This window comes from Vombatus ursinus, unplaced genomic scaffold (genome assembly GCF_900497805.2).
Source record: "Vombatus ursinus unplaced genomic scaffold, bare-nosed wombat genome assembly UNPS02014909.1, whole genome shotgun sequence".
Classification (NCBI taxonomy): Eukaryota; Metazoa; Chordata; class Mammalia; order Diprotodontia; family Vombatidae; genus Vombatus; species Vombatus ursinus.
In genome coordinates, this window is record NW_020954687.1 from 2,411,324 (window position 1) to 2,425,697 (window position 14,374).

General features: G+C 45.0%; 2 protein-coding genes across 3 annotated transcripts in view; one reads left to right on the forward strand and one right to left on the reverse strand.

Moving 5' to 3' along the window:
• Positions 1-6,988, reverse strand: part of IGFN1 (immunoglobulin-like and fibronectin type III domain containing 1) — a 95,857-nt gene extending 88,869 nt beyond the window's left edge. The window contains exons 1-2 of the mRNA XM_027843414.1: positions 6,959-6,988; positions 6,199-6,772 (exon numbers count right to left, since the gene is read on the reverse strand). Of these exons, the coding sequence (XP_027699215.1) occupies positions 6,199-6,772; positions 6,959-6,988 (604 nt within the window). The remainder of the gene's footprint in view (positions 1-6,198; positions 6,773-6,958) is intronic.
• Positions 6,989-7,002: 14 nt separating this feature from the next.
• The window catches only part of TMEM9 (transmembrane protein 9), a 31,564-nt gene continuing 24,192 nt past the window's right edge, over positions 7,003-14,374 (forward strand). The window contains exons 1-2 of one of the 2 annotated variants that reach the window (XM_027843479.1): positions 7,003-7,079; positions 9,667-9,758. In XM_027843479.1, coding sequence (XP_027699280.1) covers positions 7,014-7,079; positions 9,667-9,758 — 158 coding nt within the window. In that variant the 5' untranslated portion in view covers positions 7,003-7,013. Of the gene's footprint in view, positions 7,103-9,666; positions 9,759-14,374 lie in introns of both variants that reach the window. The other variant, XM_027843478.1, reaches the window with a different exon arrangement.

Here is a 14,374-nt window from a genome sequence, read left to right on the forward strand (position 1 = left end):
TCGGCAAGTTTCTTAACCCTGTTTGCCTCAGTTTCCTCATCTGTAAAATGTGCTGGAGAAGGAAATGGCAAACCACCCCAGTATCTCTGCCAAGAAAACCCCAAATGGGGTCACGAAGCATTGGACAAGACTGAAGTGACTCAACAAGATGTACATTATTATTACTGTGAGAAAATATATTTTGTACACCATTTTCTGAAGAATCTTGAAAGGTTAGAGCTAAAAGCGGCTATAGTTATGTGGTCTAATCTCTTTATTTTATAGCTGGGTTGATACTTTGTCACTTTCCTGTGAATCACTTTATTGTTTTTGTGTGTATGAATTCCTTGATAAGAGCTGTAGCAAGACAGACAATCACCCCTGAAAGCTCTAAGGGCAGATATGCTAGTTTGAGTCATGGGTAGGGATGGGGAGGGAGGAGTGGTAATATGTTAGGTCTGGGGCACTTCTAAGGGAGAGCCAACACAGGTGTGCGGAAGGGTCTGGGCACTGGTTATGGGTGGAAGGGGGAGGGGAGAAGGAGCAAGTGTACTTGACCTCAGGAAGAGTAAAAGTAGGAAGCTCCAGGACATTTTCCAAATTAAGCTGGGTCTGGCATAGCCAGACCCAATGTGAGCTTGGGCTGAGCACCCAATATTCCATCTTTCCTTCCAGATCACCACTGCCTGTCAAATATTGTGGTTAGATAATTCCTGCTGAATTCAATTTTAAATATTTATTAAGCATATATGGTGGGCAGAATACTGTATTAGAAGATGGTAGAAATTCAGGTTTTAACTAAGACCTAAGACTTTCCTCATGAAGTTTACCATTTAGTTTATATTCTAAACAACACAGCAAAGATGTAGTGAGTGCATCCCTGGGATTTCATTTCCCACAATACTGAGTGTCTAATGATAGTATAATGACATCAACAGGTAAAGACTTAATTAATGCAGAGCACTCTGCAAGGCACGAGTTTTTAAAAACACAGTTATCAGAACTGTTTGGACAAGGTGACCTGGGAGAAGCAAAAAGTGGGGTTGTAGTTGGGGGGGGTGAAGGAGGAAGAATACATGTAACAGTATGCCGTGGTATCCCTAGGCCCAGGAATCACGCCTGGATCCTGATGTTTCCAGAGACGAGGCAAAAGGCTGCAACCATTTTTCCAGCCTGCCCAAAAGAAGGACTTTTACAAAATAAATAACAGAAAAATCCCACAGCAGGCACCCTTAGTTTTTTACCACTGAGACCATGAGTTCTGAAGGAACCAGACCCATATGTACAAAAATAGTTACAGCAGCTCTTTTAATGGTGGCAAAGAATTGGAAACTGAGGGGGTCGTCATCAACTGGGGAGTGACTGAACAATTTATGGAATATAAATACGATAGAATTCCATTGTGCTATAAGAAATGATGAAGGGGATGGTTTCAGAAAAACCTAGGAAGACTTGTCTATACTGATGCAAAGTAAAGTAAGCAGAACCAGGAGAACATTTTATACAGTAACAACAACATTGTAAACACCAACAGTTTTGAGAGACTTAGGAACTCTGATCAATACAGTGACCAAGCATAATTCCAGACAACTCATGATAAAACGTGCTAACCACCTCCAGATAGAGAAATGATGAATTCAGAGTGCAGATTGAAGCTTAGGGTTTTGTTTTGTTTTATTTTCAACATGGACAATGTTTTGTTTTGCCCAACTATATATTTTGTTTTGCTTTGTTGTTGTTCAGTCATTTTCAGTTGTATCTGACTCTGTGACCCCGTTTGGGGTCTTCTTGGCAAAGATACTGGAGTAGCTTACCATTTCCTTCTCCAGCTCATTTTATAGATGAGGAAACTTAGGCAAACAGGGTTAAGTGACTCACCCAGGGTCACATAGCTAGTAAGCGTCTGAGGCCAGATTTGAACTCAGGAAGATGAATTTTCCTGACTCTCAGCCTGACACTCTACTCACTGCACCACCTAGCCATCCACACATTTCAAATATGAGTTTTTATTTATACCTAGATTTCCCCTTGTATCTTGCCCCCACTCCCTCCTAGAGTCATGTCTTATAACCATGAATTTTTTAAGAGAAAGAAGAGACAGAATTCAGAAAAACTGATCAATACAGTGAAAAAAATCTAGCATACCCAATGCTCCACAACTCTGGACCCCCACATCTAGAATAGGGGGACTGTCTTCTCATATTTCTTCTTTGGGGTCAAGTTTTTTTTTTTTACAGTTTTGCAACATTTATTTTCAATTGTTTTGTGGTGGCTGTTCTTTCCATTTACCATTGTTATAGTTATTGAGTATGATGCCTGGCTCTGCTTACGCGCTTTGTATCAGTTCATGTAAATTCTTCAGTGCTTCTCTACATTCATTATATTCATCATTTCTTACAGCACAGTAATTCTTCACTACATCAATGTACCACAATTTGCTTAGCTATTCATTAATCAGAGTATCTACTTTGTTTCTAATTCTTTGCTCCCACAAAAAATACTGCTATTAACATTTTAGTGTAACATGGTGTCTTTTTTTTCTTTTTGGTCAATTAATTCCTTGGGGAATAATGCCTGGGAGTGAAATCTCTGGACCAAAGGGTATTGATATTTTAGCCACTTTATTTGCATTATCCCAAATAACTTTCGAGAAAGGTTATACTAATTCACAGCTCCACCAACAATGCACTAGTGTGCCTGTCTTTCTGAAACCCTTTCACAAAGTCCATCAGCTAGCCTCTTACTTCTGAACAGCATTAATACGGGACCATTTCCATCTTTGTCAACTTGCTGGGTATTTGGTAAAACTTCAGGGTTGTTCTGATTTCCATTTCTCTTATTGTCAGTGATTCGGATTAGCTATTCATTTTCAAAGTGCTAGGGGAGGAATCCATCTGGAAGAGTCTTCCAGATAGCACCTGGTTTGAACTCTTTCTGAAGGCTAGGGGCAGACTTAGTGCTCCAATCTCTGTGCCCTGAAAATTTGCAAAAGATGTGAGTAGAGATTTGAGCCCAGTGTCCAGTCTGCTGTTTTATTCCTTTGGCAAAGACACCTCAAAAGCAGTAATACTGTAATGACCACAAGGCTACTTCCTAATGCTACCTGTAGATCCTAGTCTTGGTCATCAGGCTTGGAATTCAATTGAATTAAACAGGCATTTATTAGGTACCTACTGTGTGCAGGGTATCCAGATGGAGTCCATAGAGAAATGTCCTTGAAGTCAGTTTCACACCCTGCCATTGTTGAATACTAGCTGTGTGACAAGGGGCACATCCCCTTACCTCTCAGAGATGCAGGCAATTCTCGAAGTCTAACTATGAGCAGTGATGAGCAGGGCACCAGTGGAGCCAGTTACCTCCAAGAAGTGCCCTACTATGATGAAATTACAGGTCTGGATCAAAAACAAAAACAACAAAACAACAACAATTGTAGTAGATATTGAAAGTAAAAACACAGAACAGTTCTTACCCTCAAACAGCTTACATTTTACTGAATCATAAACTAATTGAGAGTAACTGACTAGGTGATACATACCCTGAGGCTCTAATAGACTCTTGATAAATATTTTTTGAAAGAATAAATGCTAGACCCTTACTTCTGAATAGCATTAATACACCTCTAAATTGGGCTGAGATGGGAATAGATTGGGAGGTGGGGCAGAGAGAAGTCAGGGCACTCAGCCTACCAAGAGAGTTACTTTTTAAACCTCACCAAACCCGAGAGACAATGTGGAAAGCCTCCTAGATCTTAAGTCAGTAGGAGCTGGTTTTAATCCCAGCTCTGATACTAATCGTTTAAAGATCCTGGACAAGTCATTCTCTCTGTACTTAATTCAAAGGGAAAAAAAATCAAGCACAGTAACCTAGTTTTTGAAAAATGCAAGTACACCACCTACTGGAGGTAAGGACTCTTTGATAAAAATGGCTGTAGAAATCTGAAGGCATTTTGACAGAAATTAGGTTTAGACCAATATTTACACCATATACAATAACAAACACTGAATAAATACTTAGCCTAAATAAAAAGATCACATCATTTTCAAAAATAGAGAATGGGAAGAGGTACCTTATGCAATGATGGTTAGAGGGAGAATTCTTAACTACGGTAAATGGACCAGAGGTTATAGGACCATAGATCCAGAACTAAAAGGGACCTCAGAAACCAACTGGTCTATTCCTCTTATTTTATAGGTGAAAATACTAAAGCCCAGCTAAGGGACTTACCTATGGTCCACCCAGCCGTCTCCAAAAAATTATCGCCTTCTATTATCCACACTCTGTCAGTAATCTTCACTTTCTCCCTGTTTACTGGATGCTTCCCTACTGCCTACAAGCACACACATCTCCCCATTCTCAAAAAACCCTCACAAGATCTGTCCATCCCTCCCTCACCAACTATTGTCTTATATCTCTCCTCCCCAATGCATGTAAACAATGGATGGGCTAGTAAACCTTTAAACCGAATTCTTGAATTTGTTGTTCAATTGTTTTCAGTCATGTCTGACTCTTTGTGACCCCATTTGAGGTTTTCTTGATATAGGTAATGCAGTGGTTTGCCATTTCCTTCTCCAGCTCATTTGACAGATGAGGAAACTGAGGCAAACAGGGTTAAGTGCCTTGCCCAGGGTCACACAGCTAGTAAGTGTCTGAGGCTGGATTTGAACTCAGGAAGATGAGTCTTCCTGATTCCCCGCCCAGTATTCTGTCCAGTACGCCACCTATCTGCCCCAGAATCCTTGAATAAGAGAGACCAATATCCAAGGATAGAACTAATTTATTGACTGGGAGCTAGGAAAGCTTCCTAGAAGAGAGGATGATTGATGTAGACCTTAAAGGATGGGTAGAATGTCAACTGGCAGAACTGGGGAGAGAAAGCAATGACGGTCATTCTAGCTGCATGGAATGATGTGAACAAAGATTCAGATCCCAGAATTACAGGATTATAGATTTAGAACTGGAAGGGAACTTGAATGTCAACTAGTCCATTTTACAGATGAGGAAACTGAAGCCTGGAGTGATAAAAGTCATTTTCCCGATTTCACACAAAGAGTAATCAGTAAAGTCAAGATTTAATTCCATGTCCTCTAAATTCAAGTCCAAGGCTCTATCTACTGTACCATGTTGCTTCCATGCAGGAGAGGAAGAAAAAAATAAAAACTATAGAGGGACATTATATAGCTTCTCAAGTATTTGATAGGCTGTCACTTGGAAAAGGGACAGCTAGGTGGCGCCATAGTGCACAGAGCGCTGGGCTTGAAATTAGGCAGACTCATCTTCCTGAGTTCAAATCTGACCTCAGATACTTACTTAGCTGTATGACCCTGGGCAAGTCACTTAGCCCTGTTTGCCTCAATTTCCTCATCTGTAAAATGAGCTGGAGAAGGCAATGGCAAACTACTCCTATATATTTAGTAATAAAACCCCAAATGGGGTCAGGAAGAGTCAGACACTGACTCTTCAGTCAGAGACTGAAGGACAACACTTGGAACAAAGACTTAGCTTTATTCTGCTTTGCCCTTGTTGTTATTTGTACTTCGTCCTCAAAGAGGACCGAAGATATCAGGAGGGTGATGTGTTCACTTGCAAGTGAACTGGATTTAAGTGAAGCAGGGCTGTGCAAAGTCACCAGCCTCAACCTTCTCCAGGGTCATCTGAGTCCAGCGGCAAGACATAGGTCAGGACGGCTGGCAATGCCCCTCGATTTGCCCTAGGGAACAGATTTAAGACCGGTGGATGGAAATTGCAGAGGTGGATTTCAAAGCAGTGTAAATGATGAGCTTGGTAATTGCCAAAACAATGCAGAAATAAAGCCATCTCCCTGTCACTGGAAGTGTGCAGTTTGGATCGCAGAGTCTGAGATCTTTTGAAAGCTGGGAGAGAGCTTGCAAAAACATCTTAGCCAAACCTCTCATTTTGCAGATGAGGAACCCCAAACCTACAGAGGTTGTGACTTGCCCAAGGCCACACAGATAGCATCAAAGACCAGAAATCCAGCATTCTTTCCACTCTACCGGGATGACCACGTGGCCTGAGAGGTAGTAGAGTGGACTCGTGTTTCAGGTGGACAAGATGACGCAAGGCACTTTCCAGATCTAAATCTATGTATGTTTTATAGACGGTTCCAATTCTGGACTTCTATTTTTTCTGCCCTTCCTTCAGCGACGCTCCCTTTTCTTGCCCAGTTGAAGTTAAGAAATGCCCTCCGATCCCTGCCCGCACCCTCCAAACCCCCAGAAGAAGGCGGGTCCTTGTTGCCGTGGAGACTGCCTGAGTTGGGGAGAAGGGCACCTCTGAGAGCCAATAGGAGCTGGAGCGGGGCGGGGCCGTGCTGGGCCCGGTGCTGATGTTGAGAGGTTCGGAGGTTCGCTGCAGGACTGCTGGGGGAGGGGCGCGGGGGCTCGGGGTTCCGGGGCTTGGGGGTGGGGTGCCGGCGGCTTCGGACCATCGCTGCCAGGCGCGGTGGGCTCTGGACTTCTGGCCGCGGCCCCAGACGGGGCTGGAGAGGGATGCTAGGGCTCTGGGCCTGCGCAGGGGAGGAGAGGCTGGAGCAGTTAGGGGTGGGCAGTAGGGACGGGGATGCGGAGAGGGATGCACAGGGATGCAGGCGCTCCAGCTGGGAGCGCACGGCGGGGGGTGGGGGAGCATGGGCGCAGACAGCCCGCGATGCAGCGAGGGGTCGGGGCGGCGGAGTCTCAGCCTGGATCTTTCTGGACCAGCGCTGTCCGAGGAACTCAGAGCACCGCACAGACAGGATTTCAGCCTTACTCCCGACCTCAGGCCCCCCGGGATTATTCTTTCACGTTTTGACGATCGGGGGACCTGAGACCCAGAAGGAGGTCACTTACCTAAGAGAAGCAGGTAGAAAAAGAACCCAGAGGTCCTGCTTCCTAGCCAAGCTCAGCAGGGTGCAATAACTCGGGCTTTGGGGACTTGGGAAAAAATTTGAATGTTGATTTCACTCCCCTCCCCCTTCCCCCACTCCTTTTCTCTTTTCCAGGCGACTGGTCATGCTGACCCAGCGAGTCTTGGTAAGCATGAAGCTCTTACCCCTGGTGGCGTTGGCCTGGTGTTTGGCCATCCCCCCAGCGCAGGCCGGCAAGGTGAGAAAGAGGGGCTGGGAAGAGTGAGATGTTTGGGTCTGCTGGTTTACATAGTGACGGCCAGAGACTAACCCAGACTTGCCCCTCCGCAAAAGTAGCTGTAGTAAGTCCCGCTGTACTTTGGGGATTCAAGAGATTCTACGCCAGGTCTCGTGGTCCAGTACTCTTGGAGTCAGGAGGTGTGAACTTCAGTCCTGGCTTCTGCTTCTCGTAGCCTCAGTTTCCTCCAATTGCAAAATGAGGGAAATTGCTCCTCCCCCTTCACAGAATTATTGCGAGGAGAGTGCTTTATAAACCTTAAAATGGCATATTAATTCTCTGAGCCTGTGTTTGGGGTGAGGCAGGGAAGGGTTGAGTGCCAACTCAGGAATAAATGAACATCTCTGTGGTGCCCATCAGTTCAGCAGATGCTTATCCGGGGCACGCAGCCTACAGAATAATGTGCTGGGGACTGGGGAAGGTGTAAAAATTCAACGGACACAGTCCCCTCCCCTGGTGGAGCTATTATAGAGGCGGAGTGTGATAGTGGCATCCCTGCTGTGAGAAACCTTTCTCTGATCCGCTTAACCAGGAAATGCCCTTCTCTTCAAAGTATACCTTCAAATACTTTGTATTTACTTGTGTTTCTTTCTTTATATTCTGTATGTATGTCCTGGTTGTCATTTCCATTCCAATGGAAATTCTTAGGAATAGGGATTGCTTCATTTGGAGCAGCGAGGTGGCATAAGTGGATAGAATGCCTGGCCTGGAGTCAGGAAGACTCATCTTCCCCAGTTCAAGTCCAGCCTCAGATGCTTACTACTTCTATGTCCCTGGGCAAGTCACTTAACCCTGTTTGCCTCAGTTCCTCACCCTTAAAATGAACTGGAGAAGGAAATGGCAAAAACCACTCCAGGATCTTTGTCAAGAAAACCCCAAATGGGGTCACAAGTAGTCTGAAAGAAATGCATGGCATTGTTTAATTTATTGTATTTTTGTCATCCCCAGCAAGCACTCAGCACAATTCCTGGCACAAAGGGGGTAATGAATAAATGCTTGTTAAGTAATTAGATTAGAACACATACTTGTCAGAAAGACTGGGTTTGAATGCTGTCTCTGACTGCTGTGGGTTACTTAACCTCTAACTTTCACTTTCTTCATCAGTAAAACTAGGGAGATGGAGACCTGTAGTACTTACTCCCAGGATCTTGAACAGTCAGATGAGATAATGAATGGCAAGTGCTTGCAAACTTTAAAGTGCTGTGGAAAAAGTCGATGTTGGCGTAGCTAGGTGGTACAGTGGATAGAGCACCGGCCCTGAAGTCAGGAGGACCTGAGTTCAAATTTGGCCTCAGACCAAGCACTTGACACTTACTAGCTGTGTGACCCTGGGCAAGTCACTTAACCCCAATTGTCTAAAGAAAAAATCGTTGTTGTTTTGGGGACCAGGATAGAGATATATCAAGGGACAAGCATCCTTTCAGTGGCTTTGCCTCTGTTTGCCCCATTGTGAGATTATCATACCTCCACTCCAGAGCTCACAGACCTAGGCCCACTTAGTTCCCCAGACCCACTTAGAAGCATTTATTGTTGTTGTGCAGTGGTTTCAGTCGTGTCTGACTTTTCATGACCCTATTGGGGGTTTTCTTGGCAAAGATACTGGAGTGGTTTGCCATTTTCTTCTCCAGCTCTTTATACAGATGAGGAAACTGAGGCAAACAGGGTTAAGTGACTTGCCCAGGATCACAGCTAGTAAATATCTGAGGCTGGATTTGAACTCAGGTCTTCCTGACTCAAGGCCCTTGCTCCACCTACCTGACCTGCCTAGAACCATAGAACCATATAATCTTAGAGCTGAAAAGGCCTTTAGAGGTGATCTAGTCTCTTTATTTTACAGATATGGAAGCTGAGGCTCAGAGAGGTTAAGTGATTTGCTCAGTGACCCAGCGATGTAATGGCAGAGCCAAGATTAGGTGCTAGGTGTCTTGATCTGTTCCAGTGCTCAAGGCCTGCAACTTTCTTCCAGGACAGGAGGCTGAGGGTCCAATGATGTGGCCACCTTCAGTTGCTAGCTAAGCCTAGGTCCAGGAAAGACAGAGATGCAAAATCAAATTTGATGAGTGTTAAAGAGAGATACAGCCTTAATTCTGGGTCACTGCAGAGAGAGAACTTTGATAAGAATGCCTCGGTTTTTGCCTTTATTTCTCCAGGGCCTGGCATATAGTGAGCACTTAATAAATGCTTCTTAGGCAGGTAGATGGTGTGAATAGAGAAGAGTAAGAAAGATCTGAGTTCAGATCTAGCCTCAGACCCCCATTAGCTGTGTAACCCTGGGCAAGTAATTTACCTCTGCCTCATTTTCCACAACTGTAAAATGGGGATAATAATAATACCTACCTACCAGGCTAGTTGTGAGGCTTAGTTGAGATCATTGTAAATCGATTAACACAGTGCATTAGATGTAGGAAGTGCTTAACAAAGTTTGTTGATTGATTGGTTGATTGATCAATCGATTGATTGATTGATAGGGGGGTCAGAAGGCAGGGGGCTTTGCCAGGAGTTGGTGCCCTGCCTCCCAACCTGACCTGTGTTTCCGGTTCTCTTCCAGAGCTCTGAAGACATCCGGTGCAAATGCATCTGCCCACCATATCGTAACATCAGTGGACACATTTACAACCAGAATGTGTCACAGAAGGACTGGTAAGGCACTGCCCAGTTCAGCCGTCATTCCTCACAGGGGCTTCCTCAGGCCCATCAGTGTGCCAATACTGCAGGGCCTCAGGTGGAGGCCAGGTCACTACCTTCCAGGGATGCTTAGAGGACCTTGCTATTTAGCTGTGGGTTGGACCAGCTGGCCTCTGAGGTCTGTTGTAGTCTGAGATTCTGTCCTTTACTCACCTGCCACATCTGGGGTTGAAGATTAACTGTGGATGTTTTGGAAACTGTTTTTTTCATAGATCTCTGGGGAAACATGGCTATTTCCTGGAGACACTGAGGAAGTAAGATATATAGAGTCACTCTGCCCAGTGGAAGTGCGGTCCCGGTACCCTGTCTCCCAAATGAAGTGGGTTGGCAGTCCCTCTGTATGTAGACCTGCCCCCCAGCACTGCAGGAGCCACGGCTTGTGATCTCTTGCTGGGTCCACGGAAGGGGGCTGTCTTGCGTCCTCCTCTTCCCCTCAGTGGTCAGAATGGGGATGATCTAGAAAAAGGTGCTTTTTTGAAGTGTGATGGTTAAAAGAGGCCACTCAGTGTGGTAGTGAGCATTGTCCAGCTGGCTTCAGGAGAACCTCAGTTCCCGTCTGAATAGCAACCTCGACAAGTCGCATTAGCTCAGTACTCTCAGCAAGTCAAAAGAACTTGGCCTCAGTTTCCCCATCTGTAAAATGGGGATAACAGTACTCACCACCTACCTTGAAGGTTTTTCTATGAGTAAAGTACCTAGTACGGTGGAAAGAATGCTTGGCTCTCAAAACACCTGCATTCAAATACCTTGGGTAAGGGACTTGAGCTCCCTGGGCCTCAGCTTCCTCACCTGTAAAAAGCGAGGGTCAGAGCAGACGGCACCTAAGGCCCCTCGAGGCATCCGGGGATCCCAGGTGCTCCAGAAATGGGAGCTTTTGTTCATTACTGATAGCAGCCCTCCATCGTCTGGGCCGTGCCGGTGACTTGGAGCGTCGCTGATCCTATTACAAGGTTTGAGGTCCCAGCCTCCCTAGGTCTTCAGGGGCTTTGACGGAGGCCCCGTACAGGGAAACCCTGAGCGTATGGCGCTTCGGCGTCAGGGAGCAGTCCCTGGGATTGCCTCTCCTTACGCCTTACATTCAGTTCATCTCTTCATCCCTGCCTCTCCTAGACCAGTCGGAACTCCCATCTTTGCCTCCTGGGGCGTGCCAGTCAGCATTTTCGGGAGAACAATAGAGCGACTCCGAAAGATGCTGCTCTTCCTGAATTCTAATCACAAACCTAATTATATTAGGGAACCAATGAGAGGTCCCAGTTTAAAAAAAAAACCAACACCCTGAAATGGAGATGTTCTGCCCTCGTGTGTTTATTGATAGTAACTGCAACTAACAGTGTTGTACGATCAGGAGACCTGGAGGGACTGTGAAGGAACCTCAGAAGTCAGAGAATCCAGCCTTCTCATTTTACAGATAAAGAAGCAGGTTGAGGGAGGCTAAGTGACTTGCCCAAGGTCACACATCCAGTAAGTGTCCGAAGCAGGATTTGAACTCCAGTCTTTCTAACACCAAGTAGGGCAGGCTGCCTCTGTAAGTTTCACGCAGATGGGGATGCACCTTGTTTAATTTCTTCATTTTCTCCAAACCCTTGCACCATGCTCTGCACAAAGAAGGCCCTTGACAAGTGGGTATTGAATTAAAAAACACCATAAAGACTTCCGTTCCTGAGGGGAGGCCCAACGCATGTCCCTACCTCAAGCCAAACACAAAATCCAAGGGTTTCTTTCAAGCTAGAATCATAGAATCATAGATTTTTAAGCTAAATGAGACCTTAGAGTTCATCAGGTCCACCCTCTTCATTCTACAGATACGTTAAGTGACTTGCCCAAAGTCACACAGTAAAAGGATTTGAAACCAGCTCTTTCAGTCCTCCAAGCCCAGTGCTCTCTACATTACCTGCACTGACCCCAATACCTTTCCAAAAAAACAAACAACAAAAACCAGAAATGGAGATATTCTCTCTACTCTTCCCAAATGACAACTGTAACTTTTAAGGGGTTCGTACGATCACAGACCTAGACTGGAAAGGATGTTAGACTAACCAGCTCATATTTATAAAGGACGTCCTCATGACATTCCTGTAAAATGTATGGTATATGTGTCATCATATACATTTTACAAATTCTAATGCTACCAATTTCTGACCTTTAAACTGTCCCCAAAAGGGTTCTTCCTTTTTTCTTGCTATGCCAGGAAGGGGGCCCTGATTTCTTGGCGGTCTTGTGGGTAAAACACAAGCTTTACCAGTTCCTACCAGGTTGGCCACCAGTGGCCCACCAATGGTGCCACCAATGCACCATGGCCCCTGCTATGTTTGAAGAGACTGATCACATGGAGGACTGTTGGGTGATACACTTTTTTTGGTCACAGAAACTCCTGAAGAGTTAAGCAGGAAGGCCTTGCAGTCTGTGTTGGTGAAACATGTAATCTTTTGAAGTGTTGAAGCCTCATTTTTACTGTTTTCCTGGCTTACTCATACAGATTCCATATTTATTCCCTAGGACATCACTCTCATGGTGTCACTGGATCAGATGAAATTGATGGGTTGGGAGAAGGGTGAACTATTTTTGTAATGGAAGAGCACTAGATTTGGAGTTGGAAGACCCTGGGTTCAAATCTCAGCTCTACCTCTTACTACCTTTGTGCCCTTGGACAATTTGCCTGACCTCTCTGAGCCCCAGATTCCTCTGGGGAAGAGAAAGGTAGACTGAATAATCTCTACAATCCTTTCCAATTCTAAAATCCAATGATCCTAACTGGTCCACAGTGACCTCATAGACTAAGATCTGGAAGGGTCTTTAGAAGTATTTGAATCCAGTCTCCTCCTTTTCTTGAGGTTCAGTGAATTGCCCAGAGTTGTATAGCTAGTAAGTATTTGAGACACAGTTTGAACCCAGGTCTTCCCAGATCCAAGTCTGACCAATGTTCTATCTCCTATACCACCTAGTCCAATCTTCTCATTTTGTAGGTGAAGGGAGACCCAGGGAGGACTTGTCCAGGGTCTCACAGCTAATAAGCAATGGAGTTGGATTGGAACCCAGGTCTTCTTCTCTGCAAGTCTCTCACTCTATTCACCACCCCTCCATCTGCAGATATGGTTCGTTTTCTATGCTACTCTAACCTGAGATTTCTACTCCACAAAGAGTCTTCTGGTGTCATTGATCCCTTTTGGAAGGCCCCAAGGAGATAGAATATACCTCAGGACCAAAGACAAAGGCCCCAAAATGTGGCTTCCAATTAGCTGTCCCCACTATCACTTCCACCCTTTCCCACACATTCTCCCAAGCAACAAAGTCTCTCTTTGATGAACCTTCCGTCTAGGGCTTCCATCTTTCCACTCTCCCATTCTCCTGACTCTTGTTGGAAGTCCACTGATCCCAGCACAGGGCAGGAGATGCCTCTAGTGTCCTCTCAGACCTTGCTAAGGCCAGGAGCAAGGAAAAGGAGAAGGCTCAGCCCCAGGGAAACTGGCTGAGACTTCGTTATTGTTGTTGAGTCGTTTCAGTCATGTCTGATTCTTCATGACCTCATTTGGGGTTTTCTTGACAAAGATACTGGAGTGGTTTGCCATTTCCTTCTCCAGCCCATTTTACAGATGAGGAAACTGAGGCAAACAGCATCAAGTGACTTGCCCAGGGTCACATAACTAGTAAGTATCTGAGGCCAGATTCAAACTCCGGAAGATGAGTCTTCCTGATTCCAAGCCCACTGTTCTATCCACTGTGCCCCCTAGCCTTCTTTGAGACTTTGCAAAGAAGGCAAATTAGTTTTTCTAAGCAGGCTTCCCTGGGGCAGTATGTAAATATAGAAGTTGCTTGTTTATCAGCTCCCAGAATGAGACCTATGTGACAGCCCCTTGAAACCTAGAAGAAGCCAATTGGGAACCAAAAAGTATCACATAAGGGGCAGTAAATGATGGATGCAAAAGTCATTTTACCCTTAGAAAAGGAGATATCTTCAGGAAAGGTTTAGAGAAATTCATGAATGACAGACCCATACTGGAGCAATCAGGGAATCTAAGATTTTTAGAGGATATCATAAGGTTCTGAAATTGGCATTGGGAACGGCAGATATGCTCCTTCCCAGCACATCCTGGTATGATTCAAAGGGCCAGTGAATCTGTCCTGTGGACCTGGAGCCAAAACCTTGGTTTGAATCCTGGTTCTACTTTGTGACCTTGTGGCCTGTCAAAATCTCAAGAGTACTCAGCTATGAAGTAAGGTTAATCACACTACAGAGCAGCTGTGGGGAAAGTAATTATAAACCTTAAAGTGTTATGTAAATGTGAATTTTTCTTAGTTTGCCCAACCCCTCAGGGTTGAACCTGAGTTTGTCTACACTTTATATATGCTCTGCTTTCTAATGCTGTGATCACAGATTCTAGCTTTAATGGCCAAAGGGACCTTAGAGAACCTGGAAAGACTTACTTGAACTGATGCAAAGTAAAGTGAGCAGAACTAGGAGAACATTGTACACAGTAACAGAAACATTGCGCGAGGATCAACTTTGATAGACTTAGCTCTTCTCAGCAATATGATGATCTAAGACAATTCCAAAAGACTCATGATGGAAAATG